The sequence below is a fragment of the Tasmannia lanceolata genome, unplaced genomic scaffold (assembly GCF_043159265.1).
Source record: "Tasmannia lanceolata isolate RefF3 unplaced genomic scaffold, GAP_Taslan_0.1 ptg000019l, whole genome shotgun sequence".
In the NCBI taxonomy this organism is placed as follows: Eukaryota; Viridiplantae; Streptophyta; class Magnoliopsida; order Canellales; family Winteraceae; genus Tasmannia; species Tasmannia lanceolata.
Genome location: NW_027518696.1, coordinates 14831821 through 14855784, shown reverse-complemented (window position 1 = coordinate 14855784; position 23964 = coordinate 14831821). Strand labels below are relative to the sequence as shown.

The window sequence follows — 23964 nt, the reverse complement described above, 5'->3', positions numbered from 1 at the left end:
TCTGTGGAGGAAACAGAGGTGAGACTGGAGGTGGTGACCGCAGTGATTGGTGGTGGTTCGAGGTGGAGGCTGTCGGAGATCCGATGTTCGGTGGTTAGCCATCGTGCATGGTGAGGGTGCATGATAGCTCTAGGCTTTTGAGGAGGATTTTTGAAAATCGAATTCGCGATGTCGTGGAGAAGTCGGTGTGACGTGGCAGGTCACAATCTTGACTTGGGGGCCCCCACAATATGGCATTTTTGTTGGATTCGATACAATTAAGGCTATTGGGTATTGTAAGGGGTAATGGGTTTTAAAAAAAAATGGTAATGGGTTTTCTTTTGGGCCTAGGAGGATGCTCCTGGGCAATTTATCCTATGTAAATCTGGTGGGACTACTTGTCCCTATTGTAAAATTTGCTGGTATGAATATATTTGTCAATTTTCAAAAAGAATAAAATATGAACTAAACATTGAATAAAGATCCAAATAAAATAAAATAAAATAGGTCCACATAACTACACTAATCCTAAGACTAAATCACATCAGTACGTCTTGACCAGCTCGGTCTGGGGCCTTCCCTTTTTCTTTAATTTTTCCTCTAAAATTGGATCACTTCTTATGGATTCGTTGAGAATGATTCTGATCTAGTTCAAGTCCTATTAGAAGTACAAGGCGCTCTATCCTCATGGACAAAAAAAGATTGCGGTCAGTTTGATAATGATCGAGTGACATTGCTTTTGAAAAAAGAATACTTCCAATCAATATGAAAGTCATATCTTTTGCTATTTTTTCTCCTACTATTATGATCAAAATGGTTTTGGTGATCAACTCTTGGTAAAATTGTTGTCACAGTTTTGGGTAAAAGTGTTACTTTGTCCTAGAATTAATCTTTTAAAATCAAAGAGAAAAAAAAATAGTGATTATTTCTAATTTAAATTATTCTCTTCCCAAGTTATGTGTCAATAGTAATTCTCGGATTAGTGTTTTCATGGTGATGTGGGTTTCTGCAGATACCTGATTCTATCAAATCGAGCAGCTGACAGAAAGCATATGAGAATTGGTCAGCCACACTGCCACACTAACTATACTCACATCTTCGACAGAGTAGGGATCATGCTCTATGGGAAGCCCAGTTTTTGCACCAAATTTGCCAAAATTATAAAGGTAATGTATCTCTCTTCAGCAATATACTTTCTAGTATTTTTTTTAATGTTTCAATTCTGATGATTGCATCTCTTTTCTTATCCTTTCAATTCTCAGTGTTGTAATTCAAATTCTTCCTGCTAGTATATCTCTCAAACTGTTTATGAATCTAAATAGATTTCCATGTCATTACAATGCAACCACAGTTGAAGAGAGGGGAAACTTCAAGGAAACATGATACTACCAAAATACCTCTTGGTGTCATTTCAGATTTGTTACTCCAGTTTTATTCTTTCCTGAATTTATAAAGAAAGTCTTCAAGTACATTTGTACATGCATAATCACAAATGCATACATTGATGTAAATAGATTGCAATATGGCAGAGGCAAACTTTGATGACCTCGAGAAGACCAAATATTAGAATCCCTCCGTCTAGCACTGTGTAAATGACGTGTATATGACATCTGGACATTTCATTTATAGTGGGTCTCACCATAATTCAGGCCGTCTGAAAAAATACACTTATCATATGATCCTTCTGAGGATGATTTCCCCCCATTGAAATGTAAACTTCTGTTTATTTTTTATTTTAGTTGTCCATTTGCAGTTGCAGAATAGAATGAGTAGGATCATCTAATTCATGCTCACTGGATGAACAGTCTAGCCCTCTTGTATTGTGTTACATTGAGGATAATGTTAAGAGATAGGGTAGTTTTAACTTTTTAAGTAAGTTTTACATTGGTTGTATTATGTTATTCACGTGTGATTGTGTAGGTTAGAAAGAGGCCCATCATAGTAATGGCATCCTTGAATTTCTGTTTCATCAATACTATTTAAGGAACTTTATAGGGGGCAGTGGGGTTACACCACAAATCCTCTCCTTCCCTATACTTCCTTTCGTCTTTTTTCTTCTTCTATCTTCTCTTTCTTATACTCCATCACTTCGGTGGTCTTCTCCAAGAGAATTTTCTTTTAATTTTAACACATACAAATTTTCATGCCATTAAAAAAAAAACTTATAAAAAATTTCAATACCTTTCAAGGGCACCAATGATTTTAGCCAGTAACATATTGTATGTGTTTGATGACTTATTTTGTTTTCATCAACCACTTTGAAATACAGGTGTGACAACCCAAGAGAGGGGGGGTGGGGGGGGTGAATTGGTCAATTAGAAATTTTAGGCTTAATTAAGGGAAGATTAAAAATTAATCTTCTAATTAAGCACTAATTAATCTAACCCTTGTTCAAATAGATTTATCAATAGCAGCTAAGGTTTAAACATTCTAATCATGCACATTTACTAACCCTTGTTCAAATGGATATCATAATTCAATTAGGGTTTATAACATTTAACTCAAGTGCATTTACTAACCCTTGTTCAATTAAAGCATAAACATAAGTAACGTTAGAGATTACCAATCACCATACGTGCAAGAGAGAGAGAGAAAAGAGACATCCACAAGGAACATAAGATTTATAGTGGTTCGGTCTATCACAAGACCTACTCCACTCTTCCAAGTTTACCTGATTGGGATCTCCACTAAAATGTTGAAGCCGTACACCCGACTTCTCCATCTCCAAAGAGAACAAACCCTTCCTGCACGAAGCCTTGGCGAGGTGACACACCCTCGCACATGATTCACCTTTCTTCAAGGGCTGAATCGGAGACCCTCGTCTTCACCTTTCTTCACGGACCAAAGAGGAGACCCTTGTCTTCACCTTTCTTCACGGGCCGAAGAGGAGACCCTCGTCTGCACCTTTCTTAATGGGCCGAAGAGAAGACCCTCAACAAAGAACAAAATAAAAATAAAAACTCTCTTGCCTCTTAATAGGCTGATTACAACATTTGTAGATCACAATCACTCCAAGAAAATACAAATGTAAAGCCCTATGGAGTGCCTTTTGATAAGATGTAGAAATGGAAGATTAAAGAGGTTTTTGCTTTTGAAATAAAATGTTGAATCTCAAAGAGAAATGGGATTTGATCTTTCTTAAAATGTTCAAAAGCTTGTTTAGATAGGTTTTAGTGATGTATATATAGTGTATTTGAAACTATGACCGTTTGGGGATAAAATTGTAAAAAACAGGGTTGAAAAAGTCAACCTATGAAAGCCCCACCGGCTAGTTTGCCCAACCGTCGCAGTCGACCGAGCTACCGCGGTCGCCCACTCCTATCGGGCGCCCTTTTATATTTTCAAATTTCTTACCGTCGCGGTCGTCCGCCCCCATGGCGGTCGTCCGGCGAGGCCAACCTGTTTGCTAAAAAATTCGGCTCAAAAGCCTATCTCGGTCGACCGACCCACGACGGTCACCCACCCAAACCCATGATGGAGTGTTCCTAACTTTTCAGGGACACCTCCGCGGTCGCCCGGCCCAACTAGGTCAACTGGCCTGATAAAATTCAGCAAGTGCTGGATTTCTAGCTACCTTGCAGCGGTCGCTTGGGACACCCGGGTCGACCGGCCCTGTGTAAAATTCCATTTTAACTTTAAAAGATCAGGGGCTTTTGGCCCATGGTCTTTGGGCTTAAGTCCTAGGTTTTCAAAACACATTTTTGGTTGTGTTGATGGTTTTCAAAGATGTAAAATGTTAAGTATAAAAACCACTTGAAAACCTTTTGAAAGTGCATTTAAACATAAAATCAAGAGGACTCCCAATACAATCTAAAAGATGTAAACCTTGAGTCTTCTTGGAATGTATAGGCTCAATTGCACTTTCTTGAACTTCTTCGGCTTTAGTGAACATCTTGAAATTGATTCGGCTCTTGTGACTTCTCCTCCAATCTTCAATGCATGTTGAGGTACATGAGGTGTCACCATGGCATGTTCAACTCCAAGCTCCTTCTTGACAATTGCTAGGAACTTGTGGGATCTTCATGATGAGCTTCTTAACTTGAACATCTTCAAATGATGGTGTCTTCACTGTGAGTGCAAGCTCTTGGTTCTTTTGCTTCTTGATCCGCAAGCCATGTGTTGAGAAGAGCTGTGTAATGGCAATTATGACATGAAATTCCTGTATACAACACAACACTTCAAAGCAACACATCAGTCTATAAATGCCAATCAATTTGGTTTGCTAGCATCAAAACAAGAAGGTAAGGTGAATGATTAACCCATGGAAATCCTTGGGCTTACACACTTACTGAATTAATTTATTACTAGTTGTACTTAGTCTTTAAACACAACCTTTTAGTTTTTCCAATGTCGTTTTATATGTGTAGACACCCCATTTTGACCGTGCCCTGCACCTCCATTTTTTGTGCATAACTTTTTCAAATCATTATTTTTGGACCCCAAATTACACCCTGGGCTAGCTTAGGGTCCCACCAAGGTCCCTGTGAAATTTCGTCAAGATCCGTGCACGTTCGCCTAGCGAACGAGCTAGGGCAGTGTCGTGGTGCAAGTTTAGAAGGGAGGGGGTGAAATACGTCATTTCCCATGTGAGGGAGGGCATTCTTGGAAATTTCTATTTCTTACTCTACAAGCAATGAGTAAGGGCCATTAGATCAAATGAGAGGGTTTAGGATCATGTAAAGAGAGGGGAATCTTTGCCCCATTTTCTACTTGGACCCCCCCTTTCTTGTGCAAGAGATAGCAAAATACACCTATAGAGGGGGTTGTCCTTGGAAAATGAGGGTGCTAAATATTATTTCCCATATAAGAACCCATCGGCTAGGTTTTTTTTTTTAAGGAGAGGGGAGGAAGGATTCTCTTCATTTTCTCCTCCTAGCAGAGGAGCTCGATTTTGGCAGCCGCAAGAGGGGAGAAGAGCCCCATTTTCTGGAAAAGGGAGAAGGGTAGCCGCAAGAGGGGAGCCCCATCTTTGGAGCTGCAAGCAGAGGGAGAGAGAGAGAGAGCTTCATCCCCCGACCACCATCTCCGGCCTTCTCACCGGAGCTCCGGCCTTCTTCCACCATTGAAACCTCTTCTCTTCTCCCAAACCCACCTCCGACCACCAACACCACCACCATCACCTCCATTTTTCTTTTCTTCTGCAAAAATCCAAAACCTTTAAACCCATCCTCTCCGGTGGGTTCCTCACCGGAATCCGGCCGTGCCCTCTCCAACCGACCACCTTCTTTTTCTTCTTACAACCTCCTCCACCTCCAATCGGATTTTCGACCACCAAAGCCTCTCAACCACCAACACCGGAATCCGGCCAAAACCCATTAGAGCCGCCACCTCTAAAACCCAAAACCCATATCAAATTTTCCATCAAACCCACATCCACCACTTTCATCTTCTTCTGTTTCTTTTTCTTCTTCTTAAACCCCCTTTCTTCTTTTTTTCACCCACCACCCACCACCTTGTCTCCGGCCGATCTCCAACTTCGGCAACCATCTCCATCTAACCGGCCACCACCCGAAGCTCCGATCTACCTCTCCGATCATCCCGCCGGAATCCGGCATCCACAATCCGGCTATCCCATTTAAATCCGACCACTCCACCCTCGTCTCTGCCGTTCCATGTCTCTACCCCCAAACCCACTTCATTTCTTTGCCAAGCCGTATAAAAAAAAAAAAGCAGAGGAGAGAAATTGCAGAGAGGGAGATTGAGGTAGAGAGAGAAATCTAAGAGAGCAGAGAGGGAGATTGATGGAGAGAGATATCTCAGAGAGTAGGGAGAGAATCGGAGAGGGAGAACTGAGAAACAGAGAGAGATTGAAAGGAGAGGGAGAGAGCCCACTTTCTCGCCGGAATCCGGCATCACCCACTCCCCTTGCATAAATCAAGCCCCACTACCAAACCATTCTCACTTGCATCCATATAAAATCCATCATTATATCAAACCCATTTGGATACCCTCCATTTTTCCAGCAACCTCACCTGAATTGCCTCCATTTTCTCTTTCCCGAGCTCTATCCGACCTTAGTGTCCTTAAAACCCCATTACTTTTAGCTTAAAATTCAAGCAAAGGGAAGAGAAAAAGGAGTCTTCTTCATTTGGCTGCCCCCAACTGAGAGGGAGTAGAGAAAATCGAGCAGGAAAAGTTATATAGCCTCCTTTGTAGCTAGTTGGAGCGCTAGCAAGGAATTGATTTCCAACAAAAAGGGGCGACAACTCCGGGTTTGAGAGGAAATTGTAATAGGAGGGAGAGGAGCTCGCAGTTTTAGCATTCTAGTGCTTCTAAAAAAAAGAGAGGGCGAAGGAGAAGGCTTTCTAATCAAAGAAAAGGTAAGAAGCTTTGCTCTTATCCTCGATTACAATTTTAATTTCTGAATGCTATTTGTGAATTTCCATAAGAAAATAAGGCTCTAAAATAAAATAAAATAAAAAAACGAATTTTGTCAGATGCTTAGATTTCGTCTATCATATAAGAAGGATGTATTTCTGCTGTTTTGGTAATATTTTGGCTGAAATGTCTATCTGAGGTGAAGAGTTGTTCTGGGATTTTCATTGGAGCTAGAAATTGTGTCTGCATTGATAGGCACTTGGTAATCCTGTGTTGAGAATCAAAAATTCAGTATTTGTAAATCAACCAAAGATGTATGTTTAGCTGCATGTCCTTTTGATGCATGCAAATTCAGAAGTACCGATGGTTATAATGTTGCTGAGATTTTCGGTCATTATAGAGTGTAAACTAATGGAGTATCTTTTGGAATCCTAAGCCGAGCTTTTGACTAAAATTGATTGAGATTCTACCTTGGTGTTGTCACTGAATGGATTAGACTCTATCCCCTTTTAGTGTTTGTAAATCCAGTGTGCTCAAAATGCTTGCAAAGTCGATTTGGATGATAATTGCGTATCAGGCTTGTTTTAGCACCCTTATTCCTCAAGTACTTCTTTCCAAGCCCCCAAAAGTTAATGTCGGTCCTAATTGTGCTTTGTCAGCTACATCCCCCCCCCTTTTTTGCCCTTCAGGTTTCTTTGTATATCTTTCATGGGGCTTACGGGTTTCCTTTTTATTGAAGGCCTCACTTCTTATAAGGTTCAAGAGTTCCTTCACTTTCGAGATTGTTCTTCATGCGTTCTTTGGGATCCTCTTCGAGTTTCGATGTTCCATCATGTCTTGAGAACGCTTTGTCGGGTCAGGCGACGATGGAACGTTTCTTGAGCCAGCCTCTTCCCTTCCTGCCTTAGAGTTTTCGCAGGTTAAGGGATTCTCTCCTCTTAGAGTGTTTAGCCAGTTAGGACCGTTCCTAAGTGACTGATCGTTTAGTAGATCTTCTTGTAGAGTTTTTATCTGTCCCCTTTTGTTTAGAAGTTTACCCTTTGGGTTAGAGGTTTTTCATCTCTCGTTTATTTAGGGTTTTCCCTCGCGGGTTAGATATCGTCTCCTTTGGAGATTGATTAAGGCTCGTTAGTTTTATTTTCGTCTCTTCGAGATTGTTCTTTTCTTTGGGATTTTAGTCCCCCCTGTTTTAGTTTCTTCCCCTTTAGGCTTTAGGGATCTCGTTTTCCTCTAAATTACTCTACCGTGATATGGTGGGTAAGGAGGCTCTTCTATCGGATCCCCTTTAGCCGAAAGGGTGTTAACACGCTTTTAATCATAAAAAACATTTAAAAATATCAAAAACATATAAAAATCTTAAAAAAAAATCTAAAGTGTTGAGTTTTATAGTGTGTTAGGAGAGTTCGTTTCGAACTACGTTGGCTTGATCCTCTTCCACGAGGTACGTAGTGCAGCTTGGGATTCTTATCCCAGGTCCAGCCAAACCTTTGTAAATAAATCTTTTAACCCTTTAAAAAAAAAATATAAATCTTCCAAAATATTATTTTTCGAAAAGATCTTCCTCTAGAGTTAGGACTTTGTCCTAGATAGAGAGTTTTAGAGTTAGGAGTTTGTCTTGTGTTGTGTGGTTTGTTTGTGTTGGTGTTAGAGTTAGGGGTTTGTTACGCCTCCGTCCGGTCAGTTGTCGATTCACATTGCCGACTGATGACTAGGTCTAAGATGCGTTAGTGATCCCATTGTTTTCCTTAGGAAATACAGCCTAGTTACACATAGGTTGTAGGAACCACCTGCATTAGCTTAGGGCTAACCTGCATTTAGTTAGGGCATATAGGGTTTCCTAAAATCTACAATTCACTGGAATTTAAATAATCGTTCAAGAAGCTTTAATAATTAGTCCGGTCTTTTAGATCGAGTCTAAGATAGAGGTCTGGGTATCTTAGGCATCATAGTTTAGAATAGGTGCGAAGAACTACGTTGCCTTGATTCTCGTGGAGGCGGGGATACGTAGGCTTCTTTGGATGAACATCAGACCATCCGAGGACTCGAGCTAAATCGTTTAGAGTCTTAGGATTTGTTGTGTTATTATATTGTGTATTTTGTTGTGTTTTCTTACTTGCTTGTGCAGACCCTATACCTGTAGCTGTAGCATGCATGTGTTTGTCCACCAGAACTTAGACACCAGTTAGGTATGTCACTCATAACCTAGTTGTAATTAGGCGAAACATTTTTTTATTTTGTTTTGTATGTGCTTATTATTTCATCCCCTGGTCATGCATGATTAGGTAAACGTCTTCCCGGGGATATTTGTTCCCATTTCACATGATTTTCGCCCAAAACTCTTCGAGGTTAATAATAAATGGCATAAGAGACCAAGTGTTCGCACTCGGGCGAATTGGGGGCGCTCTTCGGACCTTCTCCATTCGTCACCAGGCACGGACCTTTAGTATCTCTGGTTATCCATTGCAAAAAGAGCATTTGTTTTGGTTCCATGGCGCATCCATGGATGGCGACTCTGAGTTATTTTCAGATATATCTTGGTTTCGAGCCCTGGCTCCGGATAAGGATGTATCTCTTTCTTTTTATATCGGCACTCATGCTATGCTGTGAGGGTGGCATCCGTTTCGAGAGTTCCTTGGCAGAGCTCTCCTTCACTTTGTGGAGATCCAGAGAGGGTGTGGGGACCCGTTCCCTCACCGTCCTCGGATCGGGGTCCACAATATGAATGCTTTCTAATTGCTCCAACCTACTTCCTAACTTATTTGAAGACTGCTACTTGCTCACGTCCCACTCCCCCTTCCTATAACTGTGATTATACCATGTTTTTAGATTGACCCTTATGTGGTTTGAGATTATACTTGGTTGTTCTATGTATTGCTTTTCTTCATGATTAACCTCCAATCTATGTTCTTATTGTCTTCCCTTTGTCCAGCATGGAGGTGGTCAGGTGTTCAAAACTCTCCAGTGGTTGCTCCAGAGCTTGAAGAATGGGAAGAATTCTATGGGAGCTATTGTTGTTGAGGATGAGGGAAGAACATCACGTCACCTCAGGCAATGTGCTTCAGAAAACAAACTACAAATGATGGTTCGTAGTATTATTAACATGGTTTTTTTTCCAAAATAAATGAAAAAGAAAGAAAAGAGGTGCATGTCATGAATACATTAGCTTAAAAGTTTTGTTGAGAGAGGAGAGAAGAGAGAAAAATGAGAGAAAAGGTGAGTTGGAGAGTGTCTCCCCCTCACACACACACACACATATATATCAATAAAAGATGAGTACAATGACTACACTACCCTTAGATACATATATCTTTTAACAAGTTTTACTGCAATTCAAGCACTATCTTCTAGAGCATAGTATAATTTGCAGAGCTCTCTCAGGCATTAGTGAGCTCTAATGCTTGGCATCTAAGATATTAACATTAACGACTATTTGCATTCACTGGGCATCCCGGGTTTTGAGGTACTTGGGTGCCTATGTTTTAATATCATAATAAGTTTTGGTGGTTCTTATGATATGCTAGTTCATAACATGCACCGTCACTTATGTACACTTAAGACACCAAAGGAAACACTTACATGGACAAATTGGCTCTGGATAAGCAGGCAATGAACACACAGTACTATGATCTGTATCTCGTGCGGACACCCTTGTCATTTGCGGTCTTTTGTTTCCCCGTGTAACACTTGAGTTGGAGAAAGATTTGGCTTGGTCTGATGCCTCATACATTTCTCATCTGTGTTTGCTAGTCTTGATAGCCAGATTTTTAATTTTCTATATCAAAAATTCTGTCATGCAGAAAAATATGGCATATACATATGAGGAAAATGATTGTACGCTCGAGTGTACCTAACCTTAGGTACGCTCGAGTGCCAAATCGCATGGGTCCCACAATTTTTTTGGTCATCTAAACCATTCATTTGCAAGGCCCCCATCATAGATAGGGTGTGTACCAAAAATCAGCACCATTGAATCATCCTAACCCCTCCAAAACTGGAGGGCAAAATGGGCAGATTTGTGGACAAACAGTGTCTGTCCATTTTGACCTCTACAAATGGATGGGTTAGGATGATCCTATGGAGCTGATTTTTGGTATGCACCCTATCTATGATGGGGCCTTGCAAATGAATGGTTTAGATGACCAAAAAAAATGTGGGACCCATGTGATTTGGCACTCGAGCGTACATAAGGTTAGGTACACTCGAGCGTACAATCCTTTTCCTATATATATATATATATATATATATATATATATATATATATGAGAAAACGGTTCCTACACATATGTGTAGAGAGTTCTCTACACACTAGCTTAAAATACAGTGGGGGCCCACATTGTTTGGGTGATCCAAGCCATCCATTTTAAAGGCCCTCACATAGATAGGGTGTCTACAAAAAATCAGATCCATAGGATCATCCCAATCCTACGATTTGTGGAGGAAAAATGGATGTCTTTAAACCTTCACAAACTAGTCCATTTTTTGCCTCCACAGTTCGAATGGTTAGGATGATCCTATGGATCTAATTTTTTGTGGACACCCTATCTATGTGAGGGCCTTAAAAATGAATGGTTTGGATCACCCAAATAATGTGGCCCCCACTGTATTTTAAGCTAGTGTGTAGATAACTTATCTACACATGTGTATGAACCGTTTTCTCTCTCTCTCTCTCTATATATATATATATATATATATATATATATATATATATATATATAGAGAGAGAGAGAGAGAGAGAGAGAGAGAGAGAGAGAGAGAGAGAAGGGTTCCTGCGCTCGAGAGTAGATAGCTTATCTGCGCTCGAGTGCAGGAAACAAGGGTGGGGCCACATTGTTGGGGTGATCCTAAGCATTCATTTGAAAGGCCCCATCATGGATGGGGTGTGTACCAAAAAACAGTTTCATTGGATCATCAGTCCACTAATCTGCCTATTTTTTCATCCCACAAATGGACACCCTAAGATGATCCAATGGAGTTGTTTTTTGGTGGACACCCTATCAATGAAAGGGCCTTCCAAATGAATGCTTTGATCCCCCCAACAATGTGGGCCCACGCCTGTTTTTGCACTCGAGTGCAGGAACCCTTTACTCATATATATATATATATATATATATATATATATATATATATATATATATATATATACACACACACACACAGAGAGAGAGAGAGAGAGAGAGAGAGAGAGAGAGAAGGTTTCTACACATTAGTGTAGATAAGTTATCTACACATTAGTGTAGATAAGTTATCTACACACTAGCTTAAAATACAGTGGGGGCCCACATTGTTTAGGTGATCCAAAGCATTCATTTGATGGGACCTCACATAGATAGGGTGTGCCCAAAAAATCAGATTCATAGGATCATTATAACCCTTCAAACTGTGGAGGCAAAAAATGGACAGATTTGTGAAGGTTTATACACGTCCATTTTACCTCCACAAATCGTAGGGTTGGGATGATCCTATGGAGCTGAATTTTTGTGGACACCCTATCTATGTGAGGGCCAATGAAATGAATGGTTTGGATCACCCAAACAATGTGGGCCTCCACTGTATTTTAAGGTAGTGTATAAATAACTTATCTACACTTGTGTGTAGAAACCGTTTTCTCATATATATCCTCACATAGATAGGGTGTCCACAAAAATTCAGCTCCATAGGATCATCCCAACCCTTCAAAACGTGGAGACAAAAAAATGGACTGATTTGTGAAGGTTTATACATGTCCATTTTACCTCCACAAATCATAGGGTTGAGATGATCCTATGGAGCTGATTTTTTGTGGACACCCTATCTATGTGAGGGCCAATCAAATGAATGGTTTGGATCACCCAAACAATATGCCCTTCACTGTATTTTAAGCTAGTGTGTAGATAAGTTATCTACACTAGTGTGTAGAAACCGTTTTCTCTCTCTCTCTCTCTCTCTCTCTATATATATATATATATATATATATATATATATATATATATATATATATATGAGAAAACGGTTCCTACACATATGTGTAGAGAGTTCTCTACACACTAGCTTAAAATACAGTGAGGGCCCACATTGTTTGGGTGATCCAAGCCATCCATTTTAAAGGCCCTAACATAGATAGGGTGTCTACAAAAAATCAGATCCATAGGATCATCCCAACCCTACGATTTGTGGAGGTAAAATGGATGTCTTTAAACTTTCACAAATTAGTCCATTTTTTGCCACTACAGTTTGAATGGTTAGGATGATCCTATGGATCTGATTTTTTGTGGACACCCTATCTATGAGAGGGCCTTAAATATGAATGGTTTGGATCACCCAAATAATGTGGCCCCCACTGTATTTTAAGCTAGTGTGTAGATAACTTATCTACACATGTGTGTAGGAACCGTTCTCTCTCTCTCTCTCTCTCTCTATATATATATATATATATATATATATATATATATATATATATATATATAGAGGAATAAGATTGTACGCTCGACCGTACCTAAAGTTAGGTACGGTAGAGTGCCAAATCCCCATGGGTCCCCCATTTTTGGTGGGCATCTAAACCATTCATTTGCAAGGCCCCATCATAGATAGGGTGCATACAAAAAATCAGCACCATTGAATCATCCTAACCCCTCTAAAACTGGAGGCCAAAATGGGCAGATTTGTGGACAAACACTGTCTGTCCAGTTTGGCCTCCACAAATGGATGGGTTAGGATGATCCTATGGAGCTAATTTTTGGTATGCACCCTATCTATGATGGGGCCTTGCAAATGAATAGTTTAGATGCCCACCAAAAATGGGGGACCCATGTGATTTGGCACTCTACCGTACCTAACTCTAGGTACGGTCGAGCGTACAATCCTTTTCCTCATATATATATATATATATATATATATATATATATATATATATATATATATATATATATATAGAGGAATGGATACTAAGGATTTTTTTTTATTTTTTGTTGAAAAATCTGTAACAGTGACGAGTGTACTTTCGTGGAAAAGCAGACTATTACACTCCCTTCCAAATGAAAAATACCCATCCAATCCCGTCATATATACATATATATTATGATCCACGACACGAGTCTAAAAGTTTCTACATTTCTGTTCTGTGCAGCCTGCAAGTTGGATCATAAGCAGCTTATATTCGGGAAAGCTACTTCCCTTCAAGAAGAGTGATAAGAAAGCTCCCCTTTGTACAACTATTATGCCTGAAGTCCGCCAATATATGGATATGAGTTAAGAAATATGAGTACTGGTATTCTAGAGCTCCTTGCAGAAAGGAACTGGTACGCCCTTTCATACCTTTACCACTCATGTTTTCTTTGTCTTTTGATGAATGCTCAGGCATGAGTTGGCTACACTGAAATTCAGTGTCACCCGACATTGACAACCATCCAATCATGGCTACCTGTCAGGTTGGGTATGGTTTTCATAGCCTTGCACATATGCATGTTTGAACTTTTGTTTACTAAAGAGGAATGATTAGGGATGAGATAGATACACTAAATTTCGGGGTATCAGCATCAGAATTGTTAATCTTGGATGGTTGCAAGTGTGAGACACCATCTTAGTGGTTTTTGGTAGTTCTCCCCACCAAGTTAAAAACTATCTGATCAGAGGTTCAGTCTTGTCAAGCTACACTTGATAACTTTACTTTCTTTTTACTTCAACAAAGATACAATCAGTATATAATATATACTACACACTAATTATATTCTAGAGTATGTTTTGCTACACCCTCTTTTGTGCTCGTTTCATTAATTTAAAAGCACACTAGAGGAAAGCATATCCTGTCATTAGGTCAAAGAACTTACTGACCCAATAAGTCAGGCCTGTTTGTTTTCCATTTTGAGAATTGTTTTAACCAACGGATGTAGTTGAATCTAGGGCTCACTAATCATCTATGTCTCAATAGGGATTAGATGCACTGAATACCCTTATACCCTTTACTGATCACTATGGAAACAGGTAACTCCAGCAATTTCACACTTAACCTAATTCTTCAATCTAGATCGTCGATCTTAGACCAAGATGCCCACATAAGATCACCACTTTTGGACTCAAAATCGATTCTCTAAATCCAAAATAAACAGAGCCTTCATAGTAATATCTGCAACTTGAGCTACGTTACTGAAAATATATAACTTTCTTGCATAGTTGATATATATATATATATATATATATATATATATATATATATATATATATATATATATATATTTATTCAGGGTTTTCATTTTAACTGTTTCCAGATCTTGATTGGAAGAAGCAAAGAAAATTAAAGCTTGGAGTCGGGCCAGTGGCTCAAACGGATGGTACTGTGCATTGATCTCGAGGCAGAAAAATGGCCAATCTCATAAATCTGGTGAAAATAACCCATTTTTTTGGAGGCATTGGATTGCTAAGAATACTGCCATATCCTTGATGCTTCCTGTTTGCAAGGAATCCGAGACCGTTCTGCGCAACTACAATTGATATATGTAAGAATATGTATGTATTTAAGTTCAATGTTTCAATATACTATAGTAGATATAAATTGTATTTGAGAAATATATCTCATGACTTTTACCAAATATCTGGATTTTTTCTCATTACTCTGCGATTCCACGCCATTGTCACAGATATCTCATGTCTTTTACCAAATATCAGGATCTTATCAGCTCATTCTGATAAAACAACAAAATCCTGCAATAATCCCAAGATTTTGAAAAATAATGTGATATTTCCATTTTTCTCATTTATTGAAAATTCCGGAGGCAAATATTTATGACTATTTTTCCAGGCAAAGTTGATACATATGTTCTTATTATGCTATAGAATCACACAGAAGCTGTCTTTACCATCTGCAGTTTTCACAAGAAATCAAGGAAGCTCCTCTGCAGGGATTTGGACCTTTCATCTTGTGGGTCTTACTATAGAATGGTCAAGGCCCAAAAATATTAATGATCAAAGAATGGTCAGTAGGTTAGTTCTAGTATGGGTGGGCCATTGAAGGTGGGACCCAATGGAATTAGCTTTATCTGTGGGCCCTGCCTTGGACCACTCTGTTAGGCCATGGTTTAGATCTTATTTGGCCCGAAAATGATGCCAATCATGCAATCCAAACATCCAATGACATGTATTTTTAGTTTTTGACGGTCCAAATTCAACGACAAAATATTCAGTTGGATAATTAACAGTAGACTAAGCAACTTGAGATGATTATAAAGGTTGTTCATGTATGGTCGGATGATCCTCCGGTTCCAAGCTTGGCTTTCATCAACGGTCCCAATTTGATCTGAAAAAAGGAGAAGAGTAATGGCAAACAGTATCCAATATCACTGCACATCACATCTGCTTGACCTAAAGACGCCACCAATGTAAGGAAATGAAATAATACATTCATTTATTGTAGTCTAAAAATTAGATGCTCGAAATTATTGGCATTTTCTAATAAGGTACACATATTCAAATTCTCCCCTTGCTTTCAAAACGGTGAAAGGTAAGGCCATGTTTGGAAATCATGAAAATCTATTCTATGGAATATTAGTGAGTCCAACTCTCTGAGAGTGAGTCTGATCTGTTCACTTCTTTTCCCTGGTGCTGTTTTCCTGGAAAACAGCCTTTTTTTCCCTGACAAGACAGAAATATCAGATGTGGAATTTCTTATTTAAAAGCTGAAAATGACATGGAAATTGATTTTTTCCCTGTTACTCGAGATTTGGTTTCCGATTAAATATATCGGAAAAAGGCTTTCCAAGGAAAACGAAACCTTTTCCTTGATTGTTTCCCTGTATTCCTTTTCCTTCTGCCATGTCACCTGGAAAGGAAAGGAAAACGAAATCCTTTCCGGGGAAAAGAAGTGAACAGGGCCTGAAGGGAGAAGGAGAGAATTGAGTGGCCGGAGGAGTAGAGATGGCATAAAAAATCCCTACAAAACAATGAAAAGAAAAATACCTATTTAGGGTTGGTTTTTTGTTTTCCTAGTTTTTAGATTATTAACATGCACTCCTCACTCCCACCAACTGGCCTTACAAATATTCCATGGAATATTTTTTCATGGGAGGCAAACATGGCTTAAAAGGTGAGATAAAGAGTCTCATCAAGAGACAATCAGATGTCCTTAAATTAGTTATGATACCCATGTCATTTTGTCCTGGACAGACAAGTCAAATCAAAGAAAATAAGATAATCTCACGTCGTGGAAATAATGCTTAAACATGATAATGACACTATGACGAATTGCAACCTCACTTTGCGGTTGAAGAGGAGATAGAGCATCATGTGCGGAGAATGGGACATCTTAAGTGGTGAAAACATAAGGGAGAAGCGCAAAGATCCAAGGCAAGAGTCAATACATGAAAGAAAAGAGGTGGAAATCATGAAAATGTGTCTCGCACCTTATTTCCATAGGTGGTGCTCCTTTTATTTTATATTTATTAAGTACTCAAGTGCATGGTTTTAAATTTCGACTGAAATCCGAAATTTTGAACCGAAATTTCCTGAACCGAAATTTCCTGAAATCCCATTTTTCGCTAAATACCAAATTTCGACCGAAATTTTGGAATTTCGGAAATTCCGGTTTGAAATTTCATTTTTGGGACATTTGTTTTTTTTTAAAAATGTTACAAAATTTTGGCAGAAATTTCGAAATTAATTAAATACTCTTTTTGATTTCTTACCAAATTTCGACCGAAATTTCGATTTTCCCAGGGACCGAAACCGGTATTTTAAACAATGCTCAAATGATAAGGCCCATTTCTTTTATATCCATTAGTTATAGACCGGTTAACTTTCGTGATAGGGTATATCTTTTAGGACAAGTGGGGTCCATTGGAGTTTTAGTTGGAAGTCTTTTAGTTTCATTGGGGTAAGTGATGTAAGCATATTTACTGGGGGTTAACTTTTCCTTGTTTCTAAGGAAAAGAGTCATAGTATAATTCGAAATTTCAAATGTTTCCACTAGTCCTTTGCCTCCAAATTTGAATCTCCCCACTTGCGTCTATTTTCTCTTTTTGTGAGGATCTTTTGTCCCACACATTGGAAATATAAGGGGCCCTGTTTAGTTGTAAAAAATGTGAAAGACGGTTGGCCATTTTGTGAAATACGAAACTCCGGAAGCCGTTTGTTTGCCAAATTTGAGTTTGTGGAAATTTTTTTACCATGGACAATAGTTTATTGTTTGGAAATGTTTGGAAACGTCTCAACGTTTCCTAATCACATCCTTTGAGACATTTAATAGTCTGATTGGTTACAAAAAGGACATTGGAACCGATACACGTACACTTCTTCGATTGTTTTCTACCATTCATTGGCCTTTCAACGAGCTCTCTTTCTGTTTGTTCTTTCGCGTCCGATAAGACGTGTTGGCAAGGCATCTGAGCAGCATGAGTGCACACCTCACCTTTTGGAGCGGAGTCATTTTATTGTAGAGACATACGCCGAAGTTCCATTTACACCACGGTTCTTCGTATGTGCGGGGTGATACTTAAGGACATCGAATTTAGATTCATATCGCGACTCCATTGATAAACACAACAGACAGACAACTTAAGGCATTTACCATTTAATTTTTGATAGGTAATAGGAGAGAAGGTGGAAACATAACCTTAAACATCACCTTTTGTACATCATCAAGCATATCGTTTGCTCAACTTAACCTTCAACCCATTTTTCATATGAAGAATTATAGCAGTTTTAGGAGACACAAGTTGGCCTTGTATGACTTGAACCTGAAAGTTATATAGTAAAGCAGCAACAACTGACTTCATTTGAGTGAAAGCCACTTCTTTACCCAAGCAAGTCCTAGGCCCTGAATTGAATACAAAAAACTTGTAGGATGGCTCAAATCTTATCCTCCCTTTAGCTGAAATCCATCTCTCTGGCTTGAATTCTAAGCAATCTTTGCCCCAAATGCTTTCCATCCTCCCCATAGCATATAAGGAGATCAAGATCTTCATACTTGGGTGAACTGTTTCACCGCAAGGAAGAACATCCGGCCGCAAAATGCCTTTGTGTTCGAAGGGAACGGGTGGATATAGCCGTAGAGATTCACACAAGGCTGCATGTAGATAAACCAACTTACCAAGATCTTCACTGTCAAACACCCTTGGTTTCTCTACACACCTATCTTGTTCTACTCTCAAATTTGTCTTCAGTTCTTCTAAAATCTTGCTTTCTACTATTGGGTTCTTAGAAATCAACCAAAAGAACCAAGTAAGACCTGCACTTGTAGTGTCTCTCCCTGCAAGCATGAAATTTAGTGTGGTGTCCCTAAGAAATGTGTCATATTTTGAACCAAAAGTTTCATTTTCCATTTTGGAATCCACATAAGATGTTAAGAGATCAGTAGCCTCGCCTTTATCTTCTTTCATTCTTGTGGGATTCCTCAAATCTTCTCTTCTAATTGAAATAAGCTTGGCTATAAAATGATCAATGGTCTCCCAAGCCTCAGCCATCTTTTTCTCCTCTCCTATCCTTAGCCACCTTAACAACTTCCACCAACTTTCCGGCACGATATGCCTGAAAAGTAACACCTCCTCTACATCATCCATGGCTTTTGCGAACGGAATTGTTTGAAATCCGACCGAAAGGCAACCGGGATCCACGCCGAAAACCAAGTTGCAAGTGCTATCAAACATCAACCTTTGCAACACATCTTGTAAGTCCACAACTTCTCCTTTTTGTGCTATGTGCTCAAGGACTGGAATAAACCCCTTCTCAATCTTTTCTCGGCTACTCTTAACTACGAATCGCCGAAATCTTTGGTGGTTGATGAGTGTGTGAGCCATTTTTCTCTGAATTCTCCATGAATCCGAATCAGAATTGAAAATCCCATCTCCGAGAATATCGAAAATTTGCAAGAAATCTGAACCCTTTGGGAAATTAGTGAAGTGGGTGTTAACAATGTGGTTTACATTAGCTGGATCACATGTTATTAACATTTTCATGTGAGCAAACCTTGGGCCATGAAACACAAAAGTGCACCCACTTTCTCTAAGAAGCTCAACGCCCCAATCATGCAAACGGTGACCATTGAGAAGAACAGAAGGGAACATTCCAAGGATAGGCCAATTCATAATAATCTGGTCTTTGCCACTCAAAGCGCGTATAAAGAAGAAACAAGAGATGGATAAAAGGATTTCAGGGTAGCTCTTGAAGAAGTTCCATAAACCCATAAACCATGATTCAGACTCCATTGTTTTACTTGGGATTTGAAAGAAGGCTATGGGGCTGAGCTTAAGATCGATCATGGGTGTCTTTATCTTTTTCTTTTTTTGAGGGAGCATTAATGGGTGGAGATATGTTAAGGAATACCTTTCATCTCAGCCAAAAGAGTGATGGAGATGTAGCTTTCCAACTTTTTTTAAGGGTAAATACAGAAAGAAGCCTCAATGATACCTTTTCAAAAAAAAAGAAGCCTCAATGATAGATGGATGGCACTAAGAGTGTCAATTTTGGCTCGGGCTCGGTAAAAGCTCAGCTCGAATCCTTAACGAGCCAAGCTGAGCCGGCTGGCCAGGCTCGTTAAGTTTAACGAGCCGAGCCCGAGCTAGGCCAGGCTCGGCTCGTCTCGTTAAGGCTCGTTAAGGATTTAATACACACACACACACACTAAAAGGGTTGTCCAGGGAGTGAAAGGGGGAGGCAAAATATGTCACTTTTTTTTTGGAACCCCATTTGTTACTTGTATCACCCCCTAGTGTAAAAAGAGTAGTCAAATTACACTAGATAGGGCTGTCCAGGGAAGATGAGGGGTGTGAATATATCATTGCCCTTAATATAACCCAAGCTCGGTAAGGCTCGCGAGCCTAGTTCGAGCCCGAGCCGAGCTTTTGAGCTTAACGAGCAGAGCCAAGCTGGGCCCAGCTCGGCTCGGCTCGGCTCGTTCACACCCCTAGATGGCACTTTCAAATCAGATCACAACAAGTGGCCCTTTTTACTTTTATATTTTAATTTCATTTTACATTTTTTTTATTATGTTTGTCGTTCTTCTTCTCCTTTGCCAGTCCTGTCTTTCCTTTTCCATCTGCTAACAAAAAGCAAGAGAAAGTGTCTTTTTTCCATTTAAATATCATTATTTTAAAATAATAACTATAATAGTATACATAAATAAAAAAGAGAAAAGAGTTCCTCCACTAGTGTAGTTAACTTATCTACACCCTAGGCTTAAAATACTATGGGGGCCACATTGTTCGGGTGATCCAAAGCATTCATTTGATGGGCCCTCACGTAGATAGGGTGTTCCTCAAAATCAGCTCCATAGGATCATCGCAACCCTACTATTTGTGGAGGCAAAACATGGACGTGTATAAACCTTCACAAATCTGCCCATTTTTGCCTCCATAGTTCGAAGGATTAGGATGATCCTATGGAGCTTATTTTTTGGGCACACTCTATCTATGTGAGGGCCCATCAAATGAATGCTTCGGATCACCCAAACAATGTGGCCTCCACTGTATTTTAAGCTAGGGTGTAGATAAGTTATCTACACTAATGTGTAAGAACTCTTTTCTCAATAAAAAAAAATATGCAAAATGATTTTGAAGTTAAATATCAATATTTTTAAATAATAATTAAAATACTAGTAGAAATTAAATAGTTAATGGCTTCCAAAAAGGCCTCAACATGTCACATTTGTTAATAAAATAAAATTAAAATAATACAATTTGCAAGTAGGAACCAATTTTGGTGGCATTGTAATGTCTTATGACTGGCATTGGATGCTTCATTTACTGAGAACAGAGCATCCAATGGTTTTGTGACTAAGCACAATGCTCAACTCAACTCAACTAAGCCTTTGTCCCAAACTAGTTGGGGTCGGCTAATGAATCCTTTAGAAAATTTTCATGGAGAAGGTGAAAGGATCTACCCGGCTCAAATTGACTGAGTCTAATCTTGACATTAGTAGGGTTCGTCTGCATGGATCATTTTCTTCCATTCTATCCTATCCAAGGTCATGTTTTCTGTTATGTTCCTAGCTCTCAAGTCTTTCCTCATTTTTCTATGAGTAACCACAATAGTAATAAAAAAAATTAAAAACACAGGTTTGTTACCATTGAATACAGTTCCTCTCGGAGAGACGAGGAACATGATGTCATTTTCCTTTTCCTAACTGTGTTTGAGTAGGTTTTCCTGGCAAACCAACAATCGTTGTCGGCAATATATTTACCAAATAACATGCCCTACACTTTCCATTTGCTTTCCTTTTCCACCGGACCATACATTCCACTCCATCGCTCCTTATATTTTCCCATGATAACCAACTAGGCTATGGTGAAAACCGGAGGTACATTTCCCAGCCTCATTATACCAAAAAAAAAAAAAAAAAAAGTGAACAAGAAACTTCAAAATGAACACAAAATCAGAAACTTCCCCGGATTGTGATCAATAAACAGATGTTAAAAAATATCAGGAACTTGAGATGATTGTAAATGGTGACTCATAAGTCCTTGTTAGAAAATGCCAATAAATTCGAGCATCTAACTTATTGACTAAAATAAATGAATGTATTATTCTGGTGGTGACTCACAAGTCCTTGTTCAAAGACGTGATGTCTACTGATCTTGTTTGCCAATACTTGTAGGGTTTTGCTAACGAGTGCCCTAACCCTTAGGGCACTCGTTAAGGAGCATTTAAAGCACCTATTTTCATGTACCCACACTTTTATCCTCAAAACACATTTATTATTAGAGAACCGTTTCCCACAATTTCATTTCTATTACGAGAAAATAACAAGAATACGCCTATGTCATAAAAGATAATAGCCAAAGTACCTTAACCCATTTTCCATGAGATTGAAATATTTTATTATTTTATATGAGATAAGTTTATTTTTGTCATTTTCATGAGATAGTGTATCTTGTCATTTTTATGAGATAGTGTACTTTGTTCATAGGATCGATGATCCTAACCTTCCAATCTATGCATTTTTTTATTATTGTGGTGTCCATTTTAAACTTCCTCAAATCAAAGGGTTAAGATCATTCTATGGAGAAGATTTTACGGGCCCACACTATCTACATTAGGGCCCAACAAATGAATGGTTGGATCACCCACCCAAACAATGTCGGCACACGTATTTTTTTCATTTGTTGGGGGTGTGCCCAGAAAATATTTTTCAATCCTAACCCCGATCTATGTAGTTTTTTTTATATTGCGGTGTCCATTTTAAACCTTCTCAAATCAAAGGGTTAAGATCATTCTATGGAGAAGATTTTATTAGAGAATAAAATTAGATCTGAATTAGAGAATAAAATCCGAGCCCAACAAAATGAATGGTTGGATCACCAAAAAAATGCGGCCACCAGTATTTTTTCGGGTTGCACGTAAGTGCAGAGCCGTCCACCATGTAAATTGTCTTGCATTAGATAGGTCTTTTTTATTATTTTCTATGAAATATAAGTGTATTGGTCATTTTTTTATGAGTGAGTGGTACTTTGATTATTTTCTGTGAGATAGGGTCTTTTTATTTTCCATGATATATGAGTTTTTTTTTTCTTTTTTCGAAGAGATAGGTGTATTTAACACTTTCCATGAGATATAAGTATTTTTGTCATTTTTCATGAGATTTAAGTAAGGATATTTTCGTTATCTTTTATGAGATAAGGGTATTCTTGTTATTTTGTCATGGTGGGGGTATTTTTGTAAAAACCAAAACCAAGCCTCTTTTGTTGAAATTGTAATTATGGAAATAAAATCTCGACTACTCGAGTAATAAATGTGTTTGAGGATATATGCGTGGGGTGTTTGAGGATATATGCGTGGGGGTGCATGAAAATAGGTGCTTTAAATGCTCCTTAACTAAGGGCACTCATTAGCAAAACCCATACTTTTATCCTGCATATGTATCCTAGTTAGACACCCTGTGGGTGACTAGGGGTGTAAACGAGCCGAGCCGAGCCGAGCCGAGCTTGGCCAGGCTCGGCTCGGCTCGTTAAGCTCAAATGCTCGGCTCGGCTCGGGCTCGAACCAGGCTTGGCTCGGCTCGGTCAGGCTCGGCCAGGCTCGTGAGCCGCTCACGAGCTTTTCGAGCTTCGTTATAAAGTTTCGCACAAATTGCAAATGTCACAAATTGCAAATGTCGCTAGCAAAAATACCGTTATAAAGTTTCGCACAAATCGCAAATGTCGCTAGTATGAAAAAAAAGTAATCATTACAAAGAAAAAGTAAATTAGCTGAATTTATAAAGTTTAAAATGAAAAATTACCAAAAAACGGCAGTAAGTTATGACAATTAAGAAAAAAATACCAAAAAAAGTTAAAAGTTATGACAATTACGGGAAAAAATAAATTTCGGCCGAGCCTGGCCTAACTCGGGCTCGGCTCGTTAAGGATTCGAGCCGAGCTCGAGCGAGCTTCCGAGCCCGAGCCAAAATTGACACCCTTATGGGTGACAAAAAAACGTATGACTTAAAACTGTTTGAAAAGAAAAATATGCATTCATTAAAAAAGAAGAAAAAAAGGGCTGGCAGTTCTTATAAATCAAAACTTTAAAGACAAAATTGAAAATTCGAATGATATCTCAATCTCTCTTGTATGTCTTTTCCTATAAAGGGGAAATAAATTGTTTTCATTTAACATAGCGGAAAAATACGAGAATTGTCAATGGGGGACACTCTTTTGAAAAATTATAAATGGGGTCGAAAACAGAATCTGCAGGAAAACCTGACCAAAATGCCCCTAGGGGTTATCAAGTCTA

General features: G+C 39.0%; 1 protein-coding gene and 1 pseudogene across 2 annotated transcripts in view; one reads left to right on the top strand and one right to left on the bottom strand.

The window, feature by feature from the left end:
* LOC143852988 (uncharacterized) overlaps positions 1–14905 on the top strand; it is a 53130-nt gene extending 38225 nt beyond the window's left edge. The window contains exons 10-13 of one of the 2 annotated variants that reach the window (XM_077362677.1): positions 992–1145; positions 9227–9379; positions 13400–13571; positions 14538–14905. In XM_077362677.1, the coding sequence (XP_077218792.1) occupies positions 992–1145; positions 9227–9379; positions 13400–13525 (433 nt within the window). In that variant the 3' untranslated portion in view covers positions 13526–13571; positions 14538–14905. Of the gene's footprint in view, positions 1–991; positions 1146–1330; positions 1692–9226; positions 9380–13399; positions 13572–14537 lie in introns of those variants that run through there. The other variant, XM_077362679.1, reaches the window with a different exon arrangement.
* A 2903-nt stretch (positions 14906–17808) lies between these two features.
* On the bottom strand, positions 17809–19597 carry LOC143852813 (alkane hydroxylase MAH1 pseudogene; annotated as a pseudogene).
* Positions 19598–23964: the final 4367 nt, after the last annotated feature.